Here is a 25,428-nt window from a genome sequence, read left to right as displayed (position 1 = left end):
TGCATTTTTGTTGTGTCTCCGTCTCACTGACATACACATCTGCATTTGACAATGAGCCAAATCGTCCCATTAGCCTTATTGCTGCCACCTGACACCTGATAATGCAGGCATCAAGGAGAAGGGCAGAGTTTGGTCATATTGATCTTTCAACATCAGATTACCCAAAGAATGGCTGACAGCAAAGAGTCAAACTCCAGTGGAATGTTTCAGTGCACTATTCCCCCCAACATGTCAGCTTTATTATCATTTTGCTTTAATCTACCTAAACATTTTTTCTAAACTAACAGTTTATTTACATGCTTTAGCTCAGCTGGTATTCTTTTTCAGCTTTACATATGTAATAATTTTTTTAGAAATGCATTCCTCGTCTACTTTTAACTGCAAGATTAAGATGTTTATTCATCCTTTAGCTAGCCTGTTTTGTTGTTTGTTTTTTTTGCCATTGACATTAGAAAGTCTTAACTGCTAAGTTAACATCTCATAGTTAACTCAGCTGTTCATCCAAACAAGGTGCTGTAAACAATCCTCAAGAGATTTTGGTTGCAGATTTTTAGGCTATCATGTGAACCCCAAAGGTGCTCTATTGGATTGAGATCTGGTGACTGCGGAGGCCGTTTGAGTTCTGTGAACTCATTGTCATGTTCAAGAAACCAAGTTGAAATAATCTGAGGTCTGTGACAGGGTGCGTTACCTGGAATACTCAGGTAGGTTGTAGCATTTAAATGATGCTCAGTTGGTGCTAAGGGGCCCAAAGTGTGCAAAGATATCCCCCATGCTACTACACTACCAGCAGCTTTTGTGTTATTTATACCAAATTCTGACCCAGAAACCCATCAGACCAAGCCACTTTACTTTCAGTCTTCTGTTGTCCAATTTTGGAGCCCCTGTGAGCCCCTGTGAACTACAGCCTCGGTTTCCTGTTCTTAGATGACACGAGGGGCACCAAGTGTGGTCTTCTGCTTCTGGAGCTCATCTGCTTCAAGGTTTAATGTGTTTTGCACTCAAGAGATGCTCTTCTTGGTTGCAATGATTGGTTATTTGAGTCACTGTTGCCTTCCTATCAGCTTGAGGTAGTCTGGAAACTCTCCTTTGGCCTCTGGCAACAACAAAGCATTTTCACCCAGAGAACTGCAGCTCACTGGATATTTTCCTCTTATTCAGATCATTCTCTATAAACCCTAGAGATGGTTTTGTGGGAAAATCCCAGCAGATGATTAGTTTCGGAAATACTCACACCTGTCCAACTGGAACCAATAATTAAGCCACATTCAAAGTCACTTCAGTCACCTTTCTTCCCCATTCTGATGCTTAGTTTTAGGTTATCTTGACCATGTCTACAAACTTCAATGTTGCCATGAGATTGGCTGATTAGATATTAGTGTTAACAAGCAGTTGAACAGATGTACCTAACAAAGTGACCTTGGGCTTATGTTTTACTTCTAAGTTTAAAGCAAAATGTTTGATTTTTTTTTTCATGCAGAATCCTTTATCATGCTTTAATTTCACTTCACGCAGCAGTGCACTCTCTCACTCTCTCACTCCAACACACAATAATTAATCCATGAACATAGAAGTGAAAATTCAGACAAGTTTATTTACAAACACAGTACCAGTATAAAGAATGATCCAAAGTCAGTTAAGAAGCACTGTGTTATATATTACCTCCGTTCATTACTCAGACCAGTTCCCCTTTATTTCTATTCATGATTTAACTGTGACTGTAGAACAAATCAGTGATTAACTGGAAACTATTTGATGCTCATATTTGTTAAACTTGTCTCTCTTGTGCATAAACACAGAAAACGTCTGTTTAAAGAGGTGAAGGAAACAGCATTTTTTTTAAATCGTATTCATAATGCATACAAAGAAGTAATGGACAAGTGCACAGCTGAGAATGAACAGGGGGAGTGATCAAAAGATAAATTTACAGGCGCACAACAATTTGTTTTGTTGTACAACAAAACAAATTGTAAAAACTTTTACGACTTTCCAGTGTACCAATGCATGATGCTTTGTTTTTGGGTCACAACTGAAAATTATACCGCATCATACCAGCCACTTTAACGCATCCAGCAATATTTCTCCAAAAAGGTTCCCGTGCACATCTCCGAAAGCACTGTGAGCTTCAGTCGAGGCTTAAGTGTAAACATTGGCTATTTCAGTGATCATTGAAGCAGGCACACACAAAGCCAAGTATAGAGTAAAATCATGCAGAGCACTACATGGTTATGAGTGGAGTTTACAGGGAGTAATTCCAATAGAATATAAGCTGCGAACTGCACATGGATTTTTTTTTTTACTTTAGCATGTTTTGATGTGCTTAAATTAAAGAGGCAAACTAAGAATTTAGTTTGATGCTATTGTATTTGTAGACAAGCAAAACACCGAGTGCACTGCACATCATACAGAGGGATTTCATACCTCATAAGGCAATAAGGCTTAAGACATGAATGACAGCGATAGGCTGGGTTGCGTTACAGTGCTATGTTGTTTTAAAAATCGGAAAGCCAAAGCTCTGTTGAGATGGTATATTGTAAAATGTCTATCTCGCTTTCACCCTGAACCATGACACTGCCAATCCACCCCACCCAAAAAAAGAAAAAGGAAAATTTAATGCTGCCTCTTTTCCACCAGGAATAATGAGAACTATTTTTAAATGGGAGAGAGCAGGCCATGGAAAAACAGGCCATTTCAATAGTGTTTTAAAATATTCGCTGAGGGAATCTGGTGAATAGGAAATAGATTACAAAAGTAGACAACTGAATTTTAGTTTTATCTTTTTCATATTTTTACTATTAGCTGAATATTTAGGTTCAGAGGGTTTTATTTTTTACACAAACATTAAAAGCTGCCACACCCACAGAGTGTCCGAGAAAAAGAGAGAAGAAGAGAGGCTTAAATAGCTGTGTAACTGAGTAGAAAAACAACACCTCTGTACAGCCGAGCCACTAGAAAACTTCACAGAAACAACATCACTATGAAGACCACTTTTCACATTAAAAACAAGCATCCAACGGTCTGAGAGTCAGCGATAACCATGGTGATTTTACTGAAGAAATTAAAAGATGCTGGCAGTTAAAGCGAGAAATCTTCAACGTGTAGTTGAACTATTCAGAATGTGTCTGACCCCAAAGTCAACTCTGTGTAACTGGGCTCGAAACAGTGAACTAAACTGAAAACACCATGAATCAAACCTGCCTGACGACAAATTATAAGTGAAAATCTGTTGCATTAAAGCAGGTTCGCAGTTAGAGTGAGGGATCATATGCACGGCCCCGTGTGTACGTTGATGATCCCACGTGTGTGCATGTGAATGAAGTTGAAAATTTCATGGGGCATCGCGTGAAAGCCGGGCCGCGGCTTGACATTGTCGTAGTAGTGGTGCGTGATGAAGATGCCGGAGGGGTTCATAGGAAATGCCCAGAAACCGTAGAGGTGGACCTCCTCGCACATCTCTAATGCGGCGGTCACCAGCATCAGGCCGCTGCTGAGCCGTTTGGCACGAACGCCCTGCACTGCCCAGAAGCGCTGCACATTAAGCAGATACTGCGGGTGGAAGAAGAACACGCCTCTCTGGGAGTCGAAGTCATCCAGCATGTACTTAACTCTGAATGACACGTCAGTGTTGCGGGTGTTGTAGAAGGCGGGTAGCACCACTGACGAGTTCTCGTAATTCTGAAGGACTTCGTAAAATGGCCTCCGCCATTTCTCCAGCTTCTGAAATCTGCAGAGAAAGTGATTCAGATGATGAAAGGAGAAGATCAGAGGCACAGGCTGAGATAGAGAGGCAGTAAAGGACGTCTCACCGAGACCCACAGTTACAGTACCTCTCAGTTATTATGCTCGGATTTATTGTCACCAGATCTGTTTTAGTGCCAACATCTGCTGAATACTTGTCATTAATGGGCGGTATGTTGCATCTGCGGAAGAGGAAAATAAAATCTCACTAGAGTTTAATATTTATTTAAATTTGACTTGACATCTTTCAAAGGTGGCATGCTGATGAGACAAACTGAAGAGCTGCACAACTAATCAATATAGTTGTAATCTGAAGTGGGTCTGTTACAGTAAATTACACAAGTTGCTAAAACTGAGCAGTTTTTATCCAATAAATTATCAGTAATTAGACTAAACAAGCATTTTAACATCTGGATTTCTCTTGGTGAAGCACTATGCATGGACTTACACTGATCAGCAGCAACATTAAACCACTTCCCAATATTGCATAGCATCCTCTCATGTTGCTAAAACAACTCTGACCCTTCGAGATATCAACAGTACCTCCACCGGTATCCTTTGGTATCTGTCTCTGCAACACCGGTACCTTGTCATGCTGTATCCCCAGATGCTCAATAACGTTGGGATCTGGGGTATTTGAAGGCTGCATCAATGCCTTGAGCTTAGACTCGGTGAAGCCAGTCTTCAACAATACTTAGTTGGGCGTTACGTGTCCAAGCTGACCGGCAGAACCCAGGATTTACCAGCGGGATATTGCATTGTACTGAGACGATCAATCTTATTCACTTTACCTGTTAGCGGTTTTGATGTTGTGGCTGCTCAGTGTATAGAGTTCGGAGATCAGGGGTAGTTTATCATTTTATGCTTTGAGCCTAAAAGTTGAGGTAACATTTTAAAGGATTTTGCATGAAAGGAGAAGTATTTTTACATGACTGCTAGTTGTGTTAGTTAAGTTCTGGTTTTATGATTAACTATGATTTAACAACATGTGTTCAATGGTAAAAATTGAAAGTATTCCTCAAAGTCTGAAAAGAATTCCGGTTATCACTGTTCATCTCTCACATAACAAATACTAAAAGATTACATCATGAATACCTAAAAACAAAATCTGCTGAGTCAATTTCCTTTCCACATTTGCTGTTCTTGATGATACCACCATTCCCAATGACAGCACATTTCTTGAACTGTGATTTGGAATACGGCATATCCTGGATGAAACATAAACAGGGTGGTAAGTTCAGACAAACACAACGCAAGGACTTTTGAAATCAAACACATCTTATCACCAGGTTTGTAAATGTCAGGCCACTGGTTAAATAACACAGCAGATACAGCGGAACATAGCAAACACATGTGATGAACTCACATCTGGGAACATCTTGAAGATCTCAGTAGTAATGGGAAGGATACCACTGGTGTCCACCTCGTACCTCAGCTTGCTCCCTGCGGGGGTGTTCCTCTTGGTCGTGAACAGAAAGTTAGGAGCATTACAGCAGCGAGACAGAGACATCCTTCAGGAAGACACCAAAAAAAAGGTCAAACTTAAGTCTTTGGGGTGTGTACCAAAAGATGATAATTACAAGTTAATCAGTATATGTTTTACATCTTTTCTGTTCTTGTTATCTTCATAAAACCTAATATAGACTAACTGAGCTTGTACATTTTTACACAGTGATGAATTATTTATAGCTTGGTATTTGCTGGCCACTTTGTTAGGTACACCTGTACAACTGATTGGTAATAAAAACATCAGACAGCAATTCAATTAATTTCAGTATGTAGACATAGTCAAACATCAGAATGGGGGAAGAAAGGTGATTTAAGTGACTTTGAATATGGCGTGTTTGTTGATGCCAGACAGAATGGTATTTCAGAAACTAATGATCTACTGGGATTTTCCTGCACAACCATCTCTAGGGTTTACAGAGAATGATCTGAAAAAGAAATATATCCAGTATCCAGTTCTCCATCCTTCCATCCATCCATTCATTCATTCATTTTCTTCCACTTTTCCAACTCAGGGTTGCAGGGGCCTGGAGCCTGTCCCAGCTGCCATAAGGTGAGAGGCGGGGTACACTCTAGACCAGTTGCCACTCTGTCACAGGGCTAACACAGAGAGACAAACAACCATTCGCACTCACATTTACACCTATGGATAATTTAGCAGAGCACTTTTGGACTTTTGAGATGCCGACAAATCAGTAGTACCTGCGTGATGGTACCATTTCTATTTGGACCAAAATCTCTGAAGAATGTTTCCAGCACCTTGTTGAATCTATGACATGAAGAGTTAAAGTAGTTCTGAAGGATAAGATCCTGAACACATTCCTTTTCTTTGTTCTTTTATTTATGGGAATGTACAGTATTTTATATTATATCCTAATCCTAGATCCTATCCTTTCATTAAAAAAGACTTTTTAATGAATGCAGATATTCAGATGCATAAATTATTCAGCTCAGTATGAGTAACACTTACTTAAAGTTGCTGGTCTCCTCCTTGTTCTGCTCCCACCTACACACCTGCAGGTTTCGCCATCTCTCAAACAGCTCTGAGGTTTTCACCCTGGCAGACAGATGGAGAGGAGGGAGAGACTTGTGAGATGGGGAAAATTGCTCTTTTTCCGACTGCCATGTTTTTTCCCATTATCCATGCTTCTACTGAGGCAGCAAACTGAAGAAACACTATAAAAATTTCAAAAAGGCAAGTGACAGGCCAGACATTGCAGTGCTCGCTCTGTCTCAACTTTACTGATGTCACTGGGTCTAGGCACAGTAACAGAAAGCACATCTGTAAATAGCTGTCCTTGAACTGCCTTTTCCTTGGAGATGATTGGGGTGATGTGATTTGCTCTGGGAGTCAAGCTAGTGCGTTTATTTTGCTTTCTGCCAGAGTGACAGCAGCTGTTCCCTGCCACAGATTGGCTCAAGGCCTTTCATCGAACACTCAGAATGAGTTTCATAATTAAGCTGCCAGCCTGAGAGTCTCACACACAAAAGACCACCGGTCAGTGTTCATATTCACACGAGAGGAAAAGATGCTGCTCAGATTGCCTTTGGAACAACTGGCTCATTAAGCAGTGTAATAATCTGGCCAGTGATCCACTGTATGATGTGACCATGTGTTATTTATAGTGTGCTGCAGTCATGGGAAAGAAATTAGATCAACAACTCAGCTAAATAGTGTTGGCAACAAAATGGCATTGTCTCATCATCACAGTATAAGGAATAATAACCATAGCATCAATATGAGGACTCACACATGTCAGCAAATTCTTGGAGGGGCATTACTCTTTACATTACAAACTATCGGAATGGACGTGAGGGAAAGAAGTGGAAAAACTTCAGGGACAAATATGTTTGCACCCAAAAAAAACCCTGACCACAGCAAAGACTGAGGACCCAGGAGGGAAAAAGTCACAGCATTTAATTTGTTTCTATCGGCTGGCGCCGCATATAAAACAACAGGACACGACCATGTGGTAATTAACACATAAGGCACCGACACAAGCATAAATGCTGGCAATGATGTCGGCCACTGACGTAGGTTACATCATGGGGTCCACAAAGATTCACCGCAGAGGTCTAAAACCAGGCATGCTAAAACAGATTCAGTCCATTTTTGACAATTCAAGAAAGCCTCGACTTACAAGGAAGTAACCAGAACATCTTTGACACAGAGTGTCTGGTTGTGTGTTCTGATTGCTTGTTTACAATTTTCATTTGCATAGTTTAAAAGCAGGTGCTCAAAATTCACCAGTAGCGCCTACAGTATAAAGAGCAGCTTTATTGTCACTCTTTGACTTGGATTCTTTTTGTTGCCATCCAGAAGCAAAGATGCATTGTTTTGAAAATGCTGGTTATTCTTACGCTGAAGGTGACACTTCAGTTGTTACTTCTTCAAACTTTTTTCTTCTTCTACTCCTCTGGTACATGATAAACACACAGGACCACCTCAGGGGTGAATTTTTACTATAATTAAGCGTTCCATCATCTTTGGTGTATCATATATAGCATATAGCATATGATGTATCATAATCAAACACTCACATTGTCAGCACTTTGACGTCTATAATCTCCTGTCTGAGCTCCCTGCATGCAGTAGAGTTGTAGTCATAGGAGCCATCATAAGTTTCCAGATACCTGGAGGGATAAACAGAGTCATCCTCTGTCTACATCTCTTCACACACAAAAGAATTTAACAAAAAACAGAGGATATAAAATACAAAATGTATACTAATTAATATATATTTATATATATAATAGTGTGTTGAAAAATAAGGTAAAATATTTCATATTTAATACAAAATGTCTATGGTTTAACTTTATGAAATACTAGAATATCAGTAGAGCATCGTGGAATGACAAATGACAGAAATGATGTAACTGATTTTTAGGCGTCACAAACAAGATAGTAACACGTTTACTGGACACTTGCACCAGATTCTGTTACATCTTAGTCTAAACCAATGTAATACACTATGTGAAGAAAAGTAGCGCCTCTCATATTTTTATATACTTCACTGGCTATGATGAGAACTTGCATGGTGTAATATTGGTACTCTGGAGTTAAAATGTGTGCATACGCTGTATGTTCATATGTCGATTTAGGAGAGAAACAGAAAACAATTTGAAAGGGAAACAGGCTTGATTAGCTTGTTAAATGGTGGATTAGACGGTTTAGCGGTGTAGCTTCTGGTGGTTATGAGCATGACAGTGTCTGTGCTTTTGTGTGAGGGGTAAGTAAGATTAAGTATGTCAGATGTGCTGGCAGTAGTAATGTGACAGTTTGACTGAATGGCTGATTTAATACAATTCTGTTACACTGTAAACATGAACACATACAACAGTAGTCATGCAAACGAGCAACCATAACAAAGAGGTAATAAGAAACAAGTTGTTTTTTTTGGGGGGGGGGGATTTATCATTTTAACAAGGGCTAAAAAAAATTAGAGGAGTTTATTTTAGACACATGTAAAACACAAATGGCAACATTAACCAAAAAGTACACAAAAGTAATGTCTTCAATGTGTGGTGCGCTTTGGTTGGTTTCACAAAATGGTTCTGCAGAGAATGCTGGAATAAGAGTCGTGCTGGCTGTGAGATTTAAAGTCAGCTGTTATATTTCTGTGTACTCACGCCCCATTTCTTCCAGCACAGCCTTTTGTTTACGTGTGATCAGAATGCAGTCTGGATAAAATGTGTGTGCAGGTGGGGGTGCTTAGGATGGAGGCTAGCAAGGGAGGAAAAGGAAACAGCTAGTGCAGTGTGTTGTTGGGTAGTTGTGATTTTTAATTAGGCCTAATACTTTTAGTGCTTTGTTGGAATAACTCAGAGGTAGGTGGATGTAAATGCTGTGGAGCTACTTGACTTCCTTCAGGAGTAGTTTGGTTTGATCACAGGGTTAGAAGCACAGACAGTATCAAAGATGGACGAGCGCGTAGTGACAGTGTCCCATTATGAAGCCTCGAGGTGAGCGTTTTCACCGTGGCCATCCTTGTGACTGTCATCACAAAAGTGTTTACTGAAGTCACAGAGGAAAGAAGCTGAGGGCTGCTTTCAACCACAACTGGACTTTTTGCACCCAGCGGAGTCGCCCCCTACTGACCATTCAAAAGAATGCAGGCCATGTGCATCCATCTTTTACACTGTGTATGGTTTGAAGCCAGAGATGTAAATTGAACTGAATATGCAAATTACAGCAGCTAATTTGTGAGGGAAACAGAAAAATCAAATATATTTTCCCTCCTGATTGTTTCATTACCATACAAACATTTACAGTATTTATGCTGCTACAGCTTCGGTTGCTGCAGATGTATTGTATGTGTGCTAATATCAGTCCTAGCTAACTGTAGATAAATGTGTGACTGAAATTACTGTGAATGTTCATTGATTCTGTGCTGGTTTTTCCTACAATACAGTTTAGTATGCCAAGGAGACAAATACAAATTCAATACTGTATATTTCCTTTTACATATGCTTTTTTTTTTTTTTAATCTCCACTGAGATCCTGTGTTTAGGGAAGTCAAAAAGGGGATATATATCACACTGAGGCAAAAGACAAAAGCTACAATAGATTCTAAAAAGGTGAGAAACTTGTTTTGATGTATAGTTACTGTATAGTTACTCCAAAATGTAATTAGAGGGTCTTTCAGTAATGTCTACTTTTTACACTATCCATATGATGCATATGTAAACAGTCTTACCCTCAGGAGGTTCCTCCCTTTAGCCCTGATCCATAATTTTCCCATTAAGATTCGGCGGTGGGCCACAGACTCATCTCTTTCTGGCTGCATTTAACTAAACATTTTTTTGTTGGCTTGTTTTATACAAAGAGATTAATAAAATACAATAAAAGAAAATGATTCGTATGTTCCAGAACTGCATCGGAATTTTAGAAGGCTCTTATGATTCCAGTATGTTTTTTAATAATGCCTGGTAGGGACATGATGTGAATTGGAGGAACCTGAAATGTGTCTTTGTTAGAATGAATGTTGTAACTTATTAAATGGACTCTTCTGCGTTGAAAGATGAATAAAATTGCAGCATGTTACTTGTGGCTGTGAGGTAAATAAAGTGAGTTAACAAAGTACAAAAAAAGAGAGATGATAATAAAAGAATGCAACAAGCAATACAAATGGAGGGATGCATTAAAAGAACAAGATGCTGGGATGAGATTGTACAAATAAGGAACGATGAAACTGGTTGTCTACATCCACCTGATGATGCAGTGTATTTCTGAGCTTATACAGAGAGGAGCGCTGGTCTTTTAGAATATGTTTGGCGCACTGAATAGGGCTGTTCCTTCTTGTTTTAGCTAAGATGATAAAACCTTTGCAAGTGTTCTCTGTTCAATTCTAAAATCAAGACAGTAATTTACTCCGTGAGGTGAATTTCATCTCTTATGGCTTCTTTAGATTAACTGAACAATGCTGGTTCAAAAACCAATCTGGGATGAGAAACAGTAACCAGCATTTTTTTTGCACAATTTTGTAGGGGGGAGGGAAGAGGGAAAAAAATCTGGCACCCTTCTGTCTTCTTGTAACAAAGAGAGTACATTGGAAAAGGGGGTTAAATCCAGGTCGCAGAGAGAGACAATGCAGATGTGAGAAGGGGAGATAGGAGGAGCAGAGAGAAGTGTCCACGCTATGTACATGGTATACACACAGAGCTGTGCAGAACGTATGAGACACAGGTTGAAGAGGACAAGGCATTTTGAAATGGGTGCTGGATGGGACACAGAGGTACAAGGAGAAGCCAGTACATCAACAGGAGACCGTGGTTCAACCAGCTTCTGAAAAGGGGTGGGGTGGGAGAGGAGGTTAGGGATCTGGGGTCGAGGTGGACGGGATCAGACAACATGCAAGAGCAAATCTGAAGTGCAACCACCACTGAAAAAATATGAGAGTTTATCCCTTTTAGACTAATGAAAAAGAAAGATATTCTTGGGTTTCTGTGAAAAGACTAAAAATGCCTTCAAACTGGCCTACCTTTGAGAGCGTTTTTTTTTCTTCTTAATATCAGCTAGGCAGGGTGTGACTATTACGGAGATCTGTGAATCTGGCTGAAAATTCTGACGGAAACATCTGTCAACATGCAGACAGGTTAAGTTAGAGTTAAACGTGTGATGTAGCCCTGTGACATCACCACCCCTGCTAGCTTCCTAAACCTGCAGATGTCAAAACAAGTAGAGAAGAAAAGTGTAAAATGTGCTGCGGCTTGAATTCTTTCTACAGCATCTGAGGAAAGTCCTGGGGAATCGGCGGCCCAGTCCACACATGCAGGGCTGGGTCGTCACTAGAGGGTAAAACTTGAACTTTGTGATCTCTTTCACTCTATCTTTCTCTCTCTCTCTCACACACTCTCTTTTGTCAGAGGTGTTGTGCAGTCAGTGACGCTGGAAAGGTACCTTTTCCTTCCATTTCTGGCAGGCTTCAGAGATCCGTCATCCGAGAAATTAACGGGACCGGTCCAATTTCCTGTCTCGTCCCCTTTGAGTCGGCTAAACTGTTGCGCACTAGTAAGAAAATGAGTCAGTTTATTTGGGATTGATTTTCCTCATTCTGCAAATGTCAAACACATACTACCAAGCCCATATGTTCAGTCAGAAAACTCAAAAGTTGTAGTTTTACACACTCACACATGCACATATAGAGGAAGAGGGGACCAGCTTTTTGGCTAAAGAAAAACAGTATGACACCAAACATGGTTAGAATGATTTAATTTTTTAGCTAATGACACCATGATCTGAATGATTAGTTTATGCTGGACTGATGCCACTATTCTGAGTGTGATTCAAACATTCACACTCTGCAATATTTGCTTAGGCGAGTGTGAGACTTGCAAGTCAGTATATTAATGTCAGTGATTTAAGAGAGGAACGATAATCAGCACCAATTTACCAGCAGATTTGCTAACGTAGTATTAAGTTGCCAATCTAAACCAGCTTGTCAGCCAGATATTACTGAAAAAAAGGACCCATGGGATCTAATGTTATTCAATAAGTGAGAAGAACCTAACTCAAGTGAGATTTCTTAATTTAGACCCGGACCTAAAGACTAACACTTAAAAAGCTCAAGACTGTATCTAACAAAAAGATACAGTGGTTAGCAGGAGCTTAACTAATATTAGAGACCAATGTTCATTTAAGCTGAATATCATCACAGTAAATTTATCAGAGGAGGCCATTTGGTGCATGTGCATCATAGGATGTTATAACTGTACCCTGAATAAACTAGCTAATTCTATAGACATGAGAGCCGGCATTTGTTTGAGGGGGAAACATGGAGGAATTTATATCAAGATCTTCTTAATTGTTAATTAAAGCTGAAATTGGCAATATCATTTTTTGTTCTCCAATAAATCCAAGGCCCCTTGCTTGCATGTGGCCTTCAGCCACACCGCATCTGGCTCAAACTGAAGATGTAACTCCTTTTTAAATGAGGTGTGCTTTCATTAAACAAAAAGACCAGCGCGTTCCTGGAACAGTGAACGTTACTCAGACAGGAGGAAATTTTCAGCTCATTATTTGTGTGCTGGAAGTGTTTCTGGCACCAGAATAGCGTACTACAGGATTCAACAATAAATGTGATTATGATGAAGGAAAATGTCAGCCGGTGAAAGCATAGTTCTCACGTTTGTGGGGGTTTAAGTAAAATGTAGAATGAAATATATGACTTACAAACTTTTGTCCTTTTCACAAGTTTTTTTTTTTTTTTTTACTTTAGATTTCATCTTTCAGATTTGCTCAACGTATTAACATAGGAGTTACATCTCCACTTGCGAGCGCACTAATCACATTCCATACATCCAAACATCCGTGGGTGTACAACTTCTTCTATTATGCTGACTATTATGCAAGTACTCATGCATGACTCATTGCTATGAGTGCTTTGTGGGTGTAGTGCTAATTTCAGCGGGGAGATTGAACCCAAAAAGCATTTCTGGGTACATTATGTGATGGAGCATTCATCAGGGACTTGTGTCAATACCAATCTGAGGGCACATTTGGCTCCTCTGAGTGCCACTTCAACATCTCCATGGTACTCTGCAAGCGGCTGCACAACCAAAGACTAAAATCCTAGAGGCTTCTGCGCCTCGTTTGTGCCTCAAATAGGACAAAAGCTAATCAAAGCTAATCAAAGCAGCACAATCAGGTTACTATTATCTAACATGCATCCTAATCATCACCAGAAGGCCATGCCTACTGAGGCATGAGTTTGATCTAACATGCTTTAATAGCAAAAAAATATATATAACTCCTGATCTCAAGTGATTACTTGAGTGCTTCGATAGGTCAGCAAGACCAGAAAAGCGCTATACAAATGTCAGTATATGACATAACACCTTAAAACAATTAGGAGCCCATTTCTCTGCTGTTATAAGAAAGTAATGCAAGCATTTTGTAGACAAGCAGCAATCATTAAGTTGCTCTGCAGCACTAATGCGCTCTGACTCTATCGGCACATTGATCCAGATGTTTCTCTAAGCCTCAGTGGTTTGCTGTTGTTTGGACTGAAACTGAAAACTCAGCCACTGTTGAGCCTCTCCTCAACTTACTCTCTTATCTCGTTATATATTTTCACATGTTCGAAGTGCTGCAAACAGACAAGGCTGAGAATCAGGGAGAAACAGCTCACTTACATAATGCATCCAGATGGTTTCATAAACAGTTATGTGTACGTGACTCCACAGGGCAGCCAATTACTTTGATAGCTTTTGTTTTACAAAATTCAAGGATATTTTCAACGATACACTTATACCGCATATGAAATGATTAATCAAAGCAATAATAAACTAATTGATAATGAATATTATAATTAGTTGCATTTGTACAGCCACTCATTGTCAGTGGCTTTCTCAGTCCCTTCCTTTCTGCAGCCTGGGTTGCTATTCTCTCCATCTGAGAATATTTTTAGATCGCCCTCATCAAGTCAAGCAGAGTTGAAAGTTAATGTCCTCCCTCTCAGAAGTGTGTCACTCTATGAGATCATTCAGTAATGTTCCTCCATGTTCATGCACTGCTTCTTTATAATCCTTGATTCTCCACTCAGTGAAGGTACACAGGGAGCAGATTTATGCCAGCAAAAATAGATAGATGGATAGTCACATCACTATAATGTGACTCCCTTCAAACTGAATGGCCAGATTTATAGACAGATTTATCAAGAACAACAATGTGAATGTCGTATAGTGTGAATTTAATGGGCATCCTCATACACTGAACGGCGAGCCCTTTGCCTTCTCAGCCATTGCACTGATGTATACACAAAGCAAGTCGGTGTGAGAGCGATGATACAACTAAACTGTTCCTCCATAAGCCTTCATTCAGTTTGCCAGCACCCAAATGTCTCCTCTGCACTCGTCCTAGCCTACACGCCCCATGTAATATCCAGAGCTGTTTTCTCTTTCTTTTTTTCTGTGAAGCACTGAAGCACACATGTGCATGATAAGCATCCTGCTGATCCCTTTTCAGGTCATGGTTTAGAGGGGGAAGAGGCTGGGTGTGGTCAAACCCATGTGGATGACTTTTGATTGTTTATGTATGGGGCGATATCATAAGATGACACCGTCTCTGTCATCTCTCTCTCTTTCTTTCTGTTTCACACACACACACACACACACACACACACACACACACACACACACACACACACACACACACACACAAAACACCTCCTTCAGTCTCTCACTGTCTCCTTCTCCTTCCTCTTTCCCCTCGGTTGCACTGAGGCATGTGCAGACAGACTGTAGCAAAATGGCTGCCGCTGAGCCAACTGGTTTCTGTTGTGTGGCTTGTTCCCCTTCTCTCCTAGGCTGAGCTCTATGGGGAGAGTAAAGTGTTTGTGCTTCGGGTTCGAATTCATGCATCTCACCGCAGAGGTCAGGATGCCATGAATCCACGCTGAGTATTATCAGACCAGCCCAGCAGGGTGGCAGGGGAGGGATTAGCTGTGTGTGTGTGCGTGTGTGTGTGTGTGTGTGTGTGTGTGTGGGTGTGTGTGTGTGTGTGGGTGTGAGTGTGTGTGTTTGTGTTTGTGAGAAGGGGAAGGGGGCGGGGAGAGGGGGGAGCTTTCAGATTGCAGCGCATATATGTTTGCGTTGAAGTAAGCATATATGTGCTGTTGGTAAAGTATGTGGAGGTGAAGTTAAAGTTTTATTCTTCTTTTTGAAGCACCTGAAGCTCAAACATCCCAGCTTCTCAGCATCTGCTCGTCTCACAATGATTTTGTTTTTTTTTTAAACACAGAATATAAAAGAAAGTGACCTGAAATTTTCAGAAATTAAACTTTCAGTAGATTTGCAGTGGACGACAAACCAGGGTTCAATTAAAGAACCCCTGTCAAGAAGTTAAATACTGATGCAGACGCATAAAACGTGGCTCTGCAGTGGCTGCATGTGCAGTAAGTGCAGCCTGGTAAAATGAATTATTTAACAGAAACTAATGAGAAATACACATCATTTATAACATGCTATTATCTGTCATCATCAGCTCCAGTAGCGTTCATATGCATTATGATAATCTGATGTCTCTGTCAGATGTAGGCTATGACCAGTCAAGAAGGCTGAAACGAAAAATTAAATAAAGGTCTTTGAAAAAAAGAACGGAAAAAACATTACCATACACAGCTGAAGCACTGTGTATGGTATGAATGTGATGCTTCATTTTCTGAAAATATCAAAAAAAAAGAAATCCAATGGAAACTGTTTCTATGCCACTGGGGAGGGAAAAAAAAACATGGATGGTTAATTGCTATTGTTCTTTGCAGCCACTAAAGCTCGTTTCCCCCCATGCGTCCCGACATGTAGATCATCCAGACTACTCTCATTTATTCTGAGCATTTCCTTACCTTATCATTGACATTTTATCTTTTACATTAACGGTCATTTAAAGGATCAAAACGACTACAGAGGCATGCTTCTTATTGCCCAATATTATTCTTACACTGTTGATAACTCTTGTTATAAACAGACTGCGCTCTAATTGCTTGTTAATCTCGACTGAAGAGAAGAAGAAAAAAATCAGCACTTACCTCTTGATGTAGTTTTTCCCGTAGAGAATCTGTTGCAAAAGTGTGACGAGTCCAAATGCGCAAATAAATATAAAACAAAGAGATCTGCTGCCGAGTAAGTCTTTACCCGACGATGGGTCGGAGTATCCCATCTTTCGGCGCAGCATCCAGGGCTGACGGTGACACCCAGTTCGGTGTCTCTCTCCGCTGCATTCAGAACCAGGATCGCAGGTGTCTTGTACCCGCTGGAGTGGACATGGCCCATGACATTTTTAGTCTGTTTTACTGCTCTCTGACCACAGCATCATCGGAGGTGGGTGAGGTGCATCGTGAAATATCGGTGCTTGTGATCTCAAACCACTAATGCTCCCGCGCCTCGTTTTAAAATAAGATTTTCTTATATTTTTTCGCAAACGGACGAATAGAAAAATATGAACGGCCCCGAAGCAAATTTTTTTGATACCTCTCGGTTATCGCCCTACTCTCTTCGAAGAGGCGCAGTCGCCAGGTCGTATGCAAGCGTTGCAGATTTTTCTAAAATACGCGCAAAAACGGCAATCAATGCAGAATAAATCCAGAAATCTCAAATCACACGAAGCAAAGGCATCGACTCTAAGCGCGATTTTCTCTTCTTTAAATTACGGTGCTGCTAGGATAACAACAAAACACATCCCTCATGCTTCTTGTCAAATCTGAGCAAAGGTGCGTGACTGAAATATAAAAGGAGGGAAGATGCGCCTTTTCCCAGCCAGGCAGGCGGGGGCGCGTCGTAATTCATTTGGATGCTCCATACTCAGCCAAAACCCAAGGTCATGGTCTGCCGTTCAAGGATGCATCTGCGCAGACAAGTTATCTGCAACCGCCTACTTCAGCCGACCTCGCAAAGCTGATAAAAGCGTACCATATGCCACTACTATGTTGTGACCTTGAGCAAGCTTAAAGAAATTACAAGATTATCTTCGTTAATTTTTTTTTTTTATACAAGTAACACAATTATAGGTGGATGGTGGATGCAGGAGTAAGGACTGTCCTGCAGATCCAAAGCAGGGATGCTGATCTGCTGTCAGGTTATTAACTGGTCAGTATCTGCTTGACTCCTTAGAGAGATAAGAAGTCGGCTCATAGTGCAGCAGCACGACTTCTGACTGATCCGTATAGGTACACAGCAGGTACATTTTTTCAGTAAATAAAACCAACATATTTTTTTAAATGTGTCTAGTCATCCGGTGGCATGTGTTGCCACACAGCAACTCTCTCTCTGTCTCTCTGTCAGCCCTGTGCTTGCAACCGTTATCCCACCTTTTGCCCTAGGACAGCTGGGACAAGCTCCAAGCTCCCATCAACCTAAGTGCTTAAGAAAATGGATAGATGGATGGAGCATTGATTCATCCATCAAACTGTTCTCTATCTGGCTTCAGGTCATATTGCATATTGCTTGGAGGGTGAACAAAGCAGCCCCAATGACCTACTTGCAACTTAAGGCCTGCAGGTCTTGAGATGCATCCAACTCCAACATTTTCTGGATCTGCCTCAAAGATCCACCCAGTGGGATTCGTTTTGAATAGCTAAAAAAAAAAAAAAAAGGACAAGAGATAGAGAGAGAAAAGGCGTGAAATAGATTTTGATCACTTCTCTTATGAAAAAGACTGTTGTAACTGCATTCACATATTTGTGCTTCTTCTCAGATTTAACCCACACATAAATTAGGTGAAGAAGAGAGTACAGGCAGGGTGGAGTGGGTGGTGGATGCAGATAAGTGTCAGGAGTGATTTAAGACAGAAGGATGGCAGCAAGAATGAAAAGGAAGATTTACACGATGGTAATGAGATTTACTATGATGGATGATTTAGAGACTTTGGCACCAACAAAAAAACAAGAGGCCAAGCTGGAGGAGGCAGAACTGAAGATGTTAAGATTTTCATTGGGACTGACCAGAATGGACAAGATTATAAATTAGTATATCAGAGGGACAGTTCAGGTTCAGATGATTTGGAGAAGGGATAGTAGATATATTGGACAAAGGATGTTGAAGATGTAGCTAGCAGGCAAGAAGAAAACAGGTAAACTTCAGAGAAGATTCATGGATGTAGTGAAGGAGGACATGCAGAGGGTTGGTGTGACAGAAAAGGATGCTACAGATAGGGTGAGACGGAGGCAGATGGTCTACTGTGATGAAGAAGAAAAATTAATCACACATCTTGCATCAGTACATGCACCTTGCACAAAAACTGCATGTCAGTATTATATTTTGCTCTAAAGTCCATAAACTAACATGTAGTCTTATACTCATTAGGCAGACAGAGTACATTTGGAACATAAGGACAGATAAAACACCTAAAATAATCTCCAAAACGAGCCAGATCTTTTATTTCTGCTTTGCACATTTATCAGCATCTTCTTTGATCATGGGAAATTTCAAGTAGGTGAGCATCTTCAGTCTTGAGAAATGAATAACTTTTCAATATTGCTCAATATAAAAAAATTTTTTTTAAAAATTGAAAAAAAAATCATTACATGAAATGTAATTTTCAAGTGTCGTTCAATGTTTTACAAATGACGTGTTTTTATACTGTTGCTCAATAAATGAAAATATTAATTGAAAATAAATATTTTTTGTTTACTTGTCATTTTTAGGGTATTTACCAGATCTTATTCGACATACAATTAATAGAAAACAAAATAAAATAAATATTTACTATGTTTTATTTCATACCCTTATGCACCAGCAAGGTTGTGTTTTCAGTGCGTTAAAGTCTTTTAACATGCACATTGTTTTTCAATCTTTCGCACTTCCAGTCGATTCGTGCACAAAGTGCTGCATGGGGGTCACATTTCTGTGCTACACAGGAAGCAGCACGGATGTAATTTGATGCAACGAGAGCTCCTCTTCCGGTCTCTTCTCCCACAGCCACCGGAGGAAAATGGTAGGTAGCAATGCTGCTAAAGACAAATCTCACAACATCTGCTTAAAATGCCATATATTCGTCACGAAGGGAAGGCATTCTCGTGTCGGATAAACTCTGTAACCGATGAGATGAAATATTTTTCAGATGAAGTTTCATTTTAATAAAAAAAATACTGTTTTTCCTGACACATCCATCCAGGACTTGTTTGCTGCCGTTAGCCTTTAGCTCTATTGGGCTGAGTGGTCCCCCATAGTAGTGAAAGAAGACCAGATAGCATACACCTAACTCTACTGTTCACCGAGTTTATCCCCGTTAATCAGTCTTGACTTAATGTGTGGCACTAAAATACAGTTGTAGTTCATTAGAAAAGGGGCAGCCGGTGTTTTCCGCCGTTATTAGCATAGCTAGCTGTTTTCATGTGGTAAATTTCATTTAGAAAGTAATAAGTTCTCACTAGTGTCTGTATGCGATTTCGGCAAACGACGATTTGTAGGCATATGAGGACAAGAAACCAGCCTTTAGTGGCCGAAAAGTAATGTGCAGTTTGAGCTGTTTGGCAAACTGAGGCCATGATGTTCACTATTGCTGCAGCCGCCGTGATTCAGTGTTTGCTACCACCTGAATTCGAGTCTTGTCAGTGATGTTTTAAAAACACAAATGTCTGAACAAATGACTACCTGTGATTCCTCCTTTTTCCACTGAGACAAGACTTGCCAGGCCCCGGCCACCTGTCAGGTCTCAGTGAGTTGTCTCTGACCTCACATCTTTGTCTCCCTGTCAGACCAAGGGGACATCATCTTTCGGTAAGCGCCGGAACAAGACGCACACCCTGTGCCGTCGTTGTGGGTCCAAAGCCTACCACCTGCAGAAGTCAACCTGTGGCAAGTGTGGCTACCCCCAGAAGCGCAAGAGAAAGTGTAAGTGATCTGAAGGCATTTTGTGATGGGACTGCACTGTTTTTGTTGGTAACATTGTGATCTGAAAACTATGTAGGTTCTTGTTTCTAGTTTAAGAATAAGCAAAAGTGAACAGGTTGCTGTCTTTCAGCATGTTTTAGTGTAAAATCTCACAGGCTTGCACCATGCCCCATCAAAATCTGCTGTCCTAGAACTTATTCTTTATTACACAGTAAAGGCCTTTACACACCCAGCGCATTACAAAAAAAGAGAAAATTCTGAATTTCTCGGACGCAAACTTTTCATATAATGTACATGCACGTCGACATTGTTTTTTTGAATAATTGAAGCCAAATTCAAGTGATGAGCTGGTCCTGATGTTTCTAAACAAGAAAAGGAACAAAGTTTAATTCTGGGTTCATCCAGTTCTTATGAGAAGGCAGCAGCAGGGAGAATTTCATGGTTTGATCCAGGAGTTGGAGCTGGGTCACAACTGCTTTCCTGAATATTTCAGGATGTCAGTGAGGTAGTGTGACCTCTCGTTGGCAGAGTTGGAACAACATCTGAGGGGGCATAAAAATAATTTCATAAAGTCGATTGACCCAGACCAATGTCTAGTTGTGTGTCTGAGGTAAAATAGTATTATTCTACTTTTTCCATATCATTTTGAGCTATGAGCACACTTGTTGCCAAATGCATTGAATCTAATTGGTCAGATCTGTTTGTTTGCATGTAAAAATTGGGAAAAATCAAACTTGATCCCCAAAAGTAAATGCTGCAAATACATCCTGTGAAATTACGTGGTCAGTATGAACGACGGCATTAAGAATAGATGAGTCCAAAAAAAATGCGTCCAACGTTTACCTGAATTTATTTGTCCGATGTAAAGGCCCTTTTAAGTGTGTTATTTAATTCTTCATTGACGTGAAGGGCCAGGCTTCCTTGATTCATGAAGATGTCCATTTTCTAGACAACTGGAGCGCTAAGGCCAAGAGGAGGAACACCACTGGCACAGGCCGTCTGAGACACCTGAAGGTTGTTTACCGCAGATTCAGGTAAGCTGTAACTGGTGTAACATGCTTATCTTATGTTAAGCACATTGAGGTTACATGCAATTGTGCTATATAAATATCTTAAAATTATTTAAAATATTTATATCTTTTATTCAGTAGTCACACCTGAGGGGCACAATTTAAAAATCCTAAAAATTGCCCATGGTGCTGATTGTGTAAACATTAGTCCTCAGCAGACACATTCAAAAGTCTGGATCCAGGCGAGTAAAACTTGTATGCAGTCTGTGCTTCTCTTCAAAGTTAACGGACTTGAGTTAAATCGGTTTTTAGCCTTAGCATCGGTCATTTCGATGCCAGGACTTTTAAACGTGTAATGAATTCAAACACCTCAATGAAAATGTTTGCTGGAAATCCTAAATTAATGATTTGATAAACACAAGTAAACCTGGAGTAAATTTGTTGGCTTTATTAGCTTGAGCTATAAACCTCGGGTAAGTTGGTGAGTTGTGTTGATGTGTTCCAGGAAGGGAATAAACATTTTCTGCATCTTCTATCAATTAAAAAGAACCAAATATGCAGATTTTTTTTTTCTTCCCAATTGGACAGTCTGTTTGACATAAGAGGATTTAAATGTTATTAAAAAGACAGATTATATGACCATATTATTATTGGCTTTATGACTTGGGGAAATGGGAAGTTTGTGTGCACAAGCAAATAGTGTTGTAAACAGTTTAAACAAATGTTTACACAATCTTAAGAAAACACTCAGTACTGGAACTATTTTGGCAGTTGTGGTGAAAAGGTGAAAATACCAGATGTTTTTTTTTTTGTTGTTTTTTGTTTTTTTACTGGGAGACTTTAAACATGGCTCTGTAAACTCACTCATTTTGCATTGTAACGTAAAGCTAATCATATAATCATTACCAGTCCTTTAGGATTCATTCTTCCAACCAAACAGTTTGAACATTGGGATAAGGGTTTTTTTTCCCCAGGTGTAGCTCCATGCTGTAGAGGTTAACCTATTCACCTCATACTTGAGATCCTCGGTTCAAGACCGGGAGGAGGTTCAAATCCCCAGCAGGGTTGTGTCAAGAGGGGCGTCCAGTGTTAAATCTCTAAGTCAGACCTGCTGCAGCTAAGGGCAGTTTGTGGGCGTTAGCTCAGATAGCTTTATTGTCCGACAGACTGGGCATATAAAAATCTCAATGCTGCTTACCAATGATGGTGAAAAAAAATGTCTGAACAAATGAACTCAATATGACATCACTATTTTCTCTGAGGTAAGTGGCATTTTAGGACAAATTATATTAAAGGAAAATTTGTCCGTCTTGCCGAGTAGACGGATGGTTAAAACTCTTTGGAGCAAGTTGTGATATTTCATGTTAAGTTTTGTACCATTTACAAAACACAGTAACTCATGTGCATCAAACCCGATGTAGGGCTTTTAAAGACCAATATTTGATGATGGTTCTCTTTTTTTTTTTTTTTTTTTTTTTTTTTTTTTTTTTTAAGACACATGAAACAAATACAAATTTCTCTTAGATTTGTTTTGTCATTACTTATTTCTGCTCTCCCCACTCTGCTCCGATCAGCTGGTGCTTGTTGAGGCAGTCCAAATGTGTTGCCAGCAGGGAAGTTGCAAAGTGCCCTCTTGTGGACATAAAATGCAACATTGATGCTCATAAAATGGTTAAAGGGTATTTCTCCCATCCCTCCTTTACTTTTTTTTTTTTTTTTTAATTTTTCATTTATCGTCTGTTATACAGAGATCGAAAATGGCTAAATCAGCTCCAGTTATAGACTTTATAATTTCTGTCTGATATAAACGTTAAATATTTAAAATAAGATTATGAAAGTAGTAATTTTATGACTTCAATTATACATTTTCACTGTTTTAATTCGTATAATTATTCTAATAAAACATGTTTTGCTTGGTCCAATCTGTCAACACAACCTTGGCAGCAGCTGTAGAGTTTCCACTGTCTCGGGCAGAATGCCTGTTCAGCTATAATTTAAAATAATCACCTTTATTGGCACATTAAAGCTGGCAGTTATACTGCAGCTTTCACAGTCAAACTGCTATAAAATACTCTGTGTAAATAAATAGGAGAGAAGGTGATGTGTGCATCAGTGGCATAATGGGGCAAAGCTGCACGTGAGCCTTACTTTAGTTCACAAACTTTGAGTTTTTTTGCTTTCCATCTGTTACAAATGACATGAATAATTCACCTGAGCAGGTACTGGGCGTGTTGGCTCAGTGTTACATTGGGACAGATCAGGGGAACACAGACATTATTTTTACTAGTTACACACATTTTCCTCTGTTGTGACAAACCCAATCTTAAGCCTTGTTTTAAACACATGCTGCAGCCATGAACTATAGACATTACCCTCCAGAAGTGAAGTGTGACTCACTTGGATATGACATTTAAAGTTTTCCTCCATTTGTAGCGCTTCATCTTCAGTGTTTCAAGTCGAGAGGGGTCTCATCTGCTGTGTGCTTACATGTCAGAGAGGGCAGCTGCAGTCACGACATTGTGTGGAGTTTATGAAATTAGATTTGGTAAACTTGACTCAGTGCTGTGTTTTCCAGAATGACATTTTTGATGAAATAAACATTTGCATGATTAACATCTTAAACTTCCTCTGTCTCAGTTGTGCCAAGGTGCCCTGTACTTCATTTTAAACAAGTTAAAGTCATTATTTATAGTTGACATTTAATAATCAGCCTTCAGGCAGCTTAGTTGGGAATAATATTTGGAAAGGTGTAGTACTTTTAGCATTTTTGTAGAATAACAAACAGCATGACTTGTACTTCTTCAGCAGGATTACCTCTGAGTAAGACTTGTCTAATATGTCAGCAGCATCATCACTGTTGTTTTTATTTTATTTTCCAGGAATGGTTTCCGGGAAGGCACCACCCCCAAGCCCAGACGTGCTGCAGTGGCCGCCTCCAGCTCATCCTAAAAGACACATTTTTGGTTAAATAAATGTGATGTTAAACAGGAGCTTCAGTCTAGTCTCTTTGCTCTTTGATCTTATTGTTTATCCATCCATCAGTGGCCATCAGCACGGTGTTGTAAGCATCTTTTACATCTTCAGTGTAAAAAAAGAAATGAGATGAGAAAACGGAAAACAAACCTGGAATAAAACGTTTTCAGATGCATGAGCTGCTGTTTTATTATAAAGCTAAACTAAACTTGTGATGCTATGAAACAGTTTTAATTATGGGCAGAGGTGACAAAGGTACAGACGTTCTCAAGTAGACGTACAGATACTTGTGTTTAAAAATATAAATAACGCTTAGGTGAAAGTTGAAGTACTGATCAGACTTAAGTGAAAAAATACAGGCTGTAAAATGTACTTTAAGTATTAAAGGAAGTATAGAAGTAAAACGTAGCTCTTTGGAGAACATTTCTACCAGCCACTAACTGAACCTCATGCCATTAATATATTTTCAAACCCATATTAAGTCATGGAACTACAAACTTGATTTCAACATAAATTATATCACTGGTGAATGTGCTTGGATTGAGCATCTGTTAGGTAGAGCACAAGACGAGAAAATCAATGGGAATTTTGAACTATGCTGAAGTTTATAGATGCGTGACATAACAGTTGTGATCGCAGGTAGATTTAGTGTGCAGGCTGTGATCAGCTGAGTTGTGTTGCTGCTGAGAAGATGTTAAATGAGCTTTCTCAGCTGATTTCCAGCCACAGGTAGTTAAAAAAAAGACTCAGCATCATCTTCAAATGAATCTCTGCTCCCCTCAATGTTACTAAACATTGATCAGGAATGCCACAGCTTCCTTGCACCAGTCAAACATACTGCAAACTTTACACAATACTGCAGACTAACCAGTGTAGCCTGCACTGACCTTCAAAGTATTTTCATGCAATCTGAATAATGCAAAGTTAAGTATAACTCTGTTTTGCAGGAGGTTTCACAATATGAAAAACAGTTCACGTCTGTAACCGAACAGTGATAATGCCAGGAACCTATTCAGGCCTGTGGAAACAAGGAAAGATCTAATGATAAGTTAGCATGACTCTGCTTAAAATCACCAGCGTGCAGCTCTGTCAGTGACGCGTTCACTTGAGGGCTGAACTGTTTCCAAGCAGCAGCTGGACTGAATGTCTGCACATACTGGAGATTCATTGGGGTGAAGTCATTAGTTGAATGCAGAATTGTTTAAATACAAACTAGCCCACCATCAGCTTTTGGAGACAACAGTAGTATCTGCATAAATATACAGAAGGCACTTCCCTGCATCTGTGGGTGCAGAATGAGGGGGTAAGAGTTACATTCAGTGGGCCCAAACCTGACCTATTTTCAAGCTGCCCAAAGTTTCTATCAGCACCCCTG

At 39.9% G+C, this 25,428-nt stretch overlaps 2 protein-coding genes and 2 non-coding genes across 5 annotated transcripts; 3 read left to right on the top strand and 1 right to left on the bottom strand.

The window, feature by feature from the left end:
- Positions 1-1,574: 1,574 nt before the first annotated feature.
- st8sia5 (ST8 alpha-N-acetyl-neuraminide alpha-2,8-sialyltransferase 5) lies at positions 1,575-17,007 on the bottom strand. 2 transcript variants are annotated; one of them, XM_030742074.1, is made up of 9 exons: positions 16,269-17,007; positions 11,645-11,752; positions 11,226-11,321; positions 7,786-7,878; positions 6,215-6,301; positions 5,105-5,249; positions 4,834-4,946; positions 3,828-3,920; positions 1,575-3,724 (listed from the first exon to the last, which is right to left on the bottom strand). In XM_030742074.1, exons 1-9 carry the CDS (start codon positions 16,412-16,414, stop codon positions 3,262-3,264), a joined length of 1,344 nt encoding a protein of 447 aa, XP_030597934.1. In that variant the 5' UTR covers positions 16,415-17,007; the 3' UTR covers positions 1,575-3,261. The 2 variants fall into 2 exon arrangements, with proteins under 2 accessions (XP_030597934.1, XP_030597935.1); XM_030742075.1 differs by lacking the exon at positions 11,226-11,321.
- Positions 17,008-19,043: 2,036 nt separating this feature from the next.
- Positions 19,044-24,070, top strand: rpl37 (ribosomal protein L37). The gene is made up of 4 exons (XM_030742076.1): positions 19,044-19,171; positions 19,935-20,070; positions 21,020-21,104; positions 23,960-24,070. Exons 1-4 carry the CDS (start codon positions 19,169-19,171, stop codon positions 24,027-24,029), a joined length of 294 nt encoding a protein of 97 aa, XP_030597936.1. The 5' UTR covers positions 19,044-19,168; the 3' UTR covers positions 24,030-24,070.
- On the top strand, positions 19,782-19,863 carry LOC115789869 (small nucleolar RNA SNORD72). The gene has a single exon (XR_004020743.1). It is a non-coding gene; the product is annotated as a small nucleolar RNA SNORD72 (small nucleolar RNA).
- LOC115789868 (small nucleolar RNA SNORD72) lies at positions 22,272-22,349 on the top strand. The gene has a single exon (XR_004020742.1). It is a non-coding gene; the product is annotated as a small nucleolar RNA SNORD72 (small nucleolar RNA).
- Positions 24,071-25,428: the final 1,358 nt, after the last annotated feature.

The sequence above is a fragment of the Archocentrus centrarchus genome, chromosome 12 (assembly GCF_007364275.1).
Source record: "Archocentrus centrarchus isolate MPI-CPG fArcCen1 chromosome 12, fArcCen1, whole genome shotgun sequence".
NCBI lineage: Eukaryota > Metazoa > Chordata > Actinopteri > Cichliformes > Cichlidae > Archocentrus > Archocentrus centrarchus.
The sequence above is the reverse complement of the archived record's forward strand: the minus strand, read 5'-3'. Positions and strand labels throughout refer to the sequence as shown.

Excerpts from the sequence above, each read along its gene's own strand:
- rpl37 (XM_030742076.1), top strand. Across the intron at positions 20,071-21,019 it reads CCAGAAGCGCAAGAGAAAGT|ACAACTGGAGCGCTAAGGCC; the intron begins GTAAGTGATCTG and ends TCCATTTTCTAG. Across the intron at positions 21,105-23,959 it reads GTTGTTTACCGCAGATTCAG|GAATGGTTTCCGGGAAGGCA; the intron begins GTAAGCTGTAAC and ends TTTATTTTCCAG.
- st8sia5 (XM_030742074.1), bottom strand. The coding sequence starts at position 16,414 with ATGCTGCGCCGAAAGATGGGATACTCCGACCCATCGTCGGGTAAAGAC. Across the intron at positions 7,879-11,225 it reads AAAAAAAAACGCTCTCAAAG|GTATCTGGAAACTTATGATG; the intron begins GTAGGCCAGTTT and ends TTATCCCTCCAG. Across the intron at positions 4,947-5,104 it reads TCTTCAAGATGTTCCCAGAT|GATATGCCGTATTCCAAATC; the intron begins GTGAGTTCATCA and ends TGTTTCATCCAG.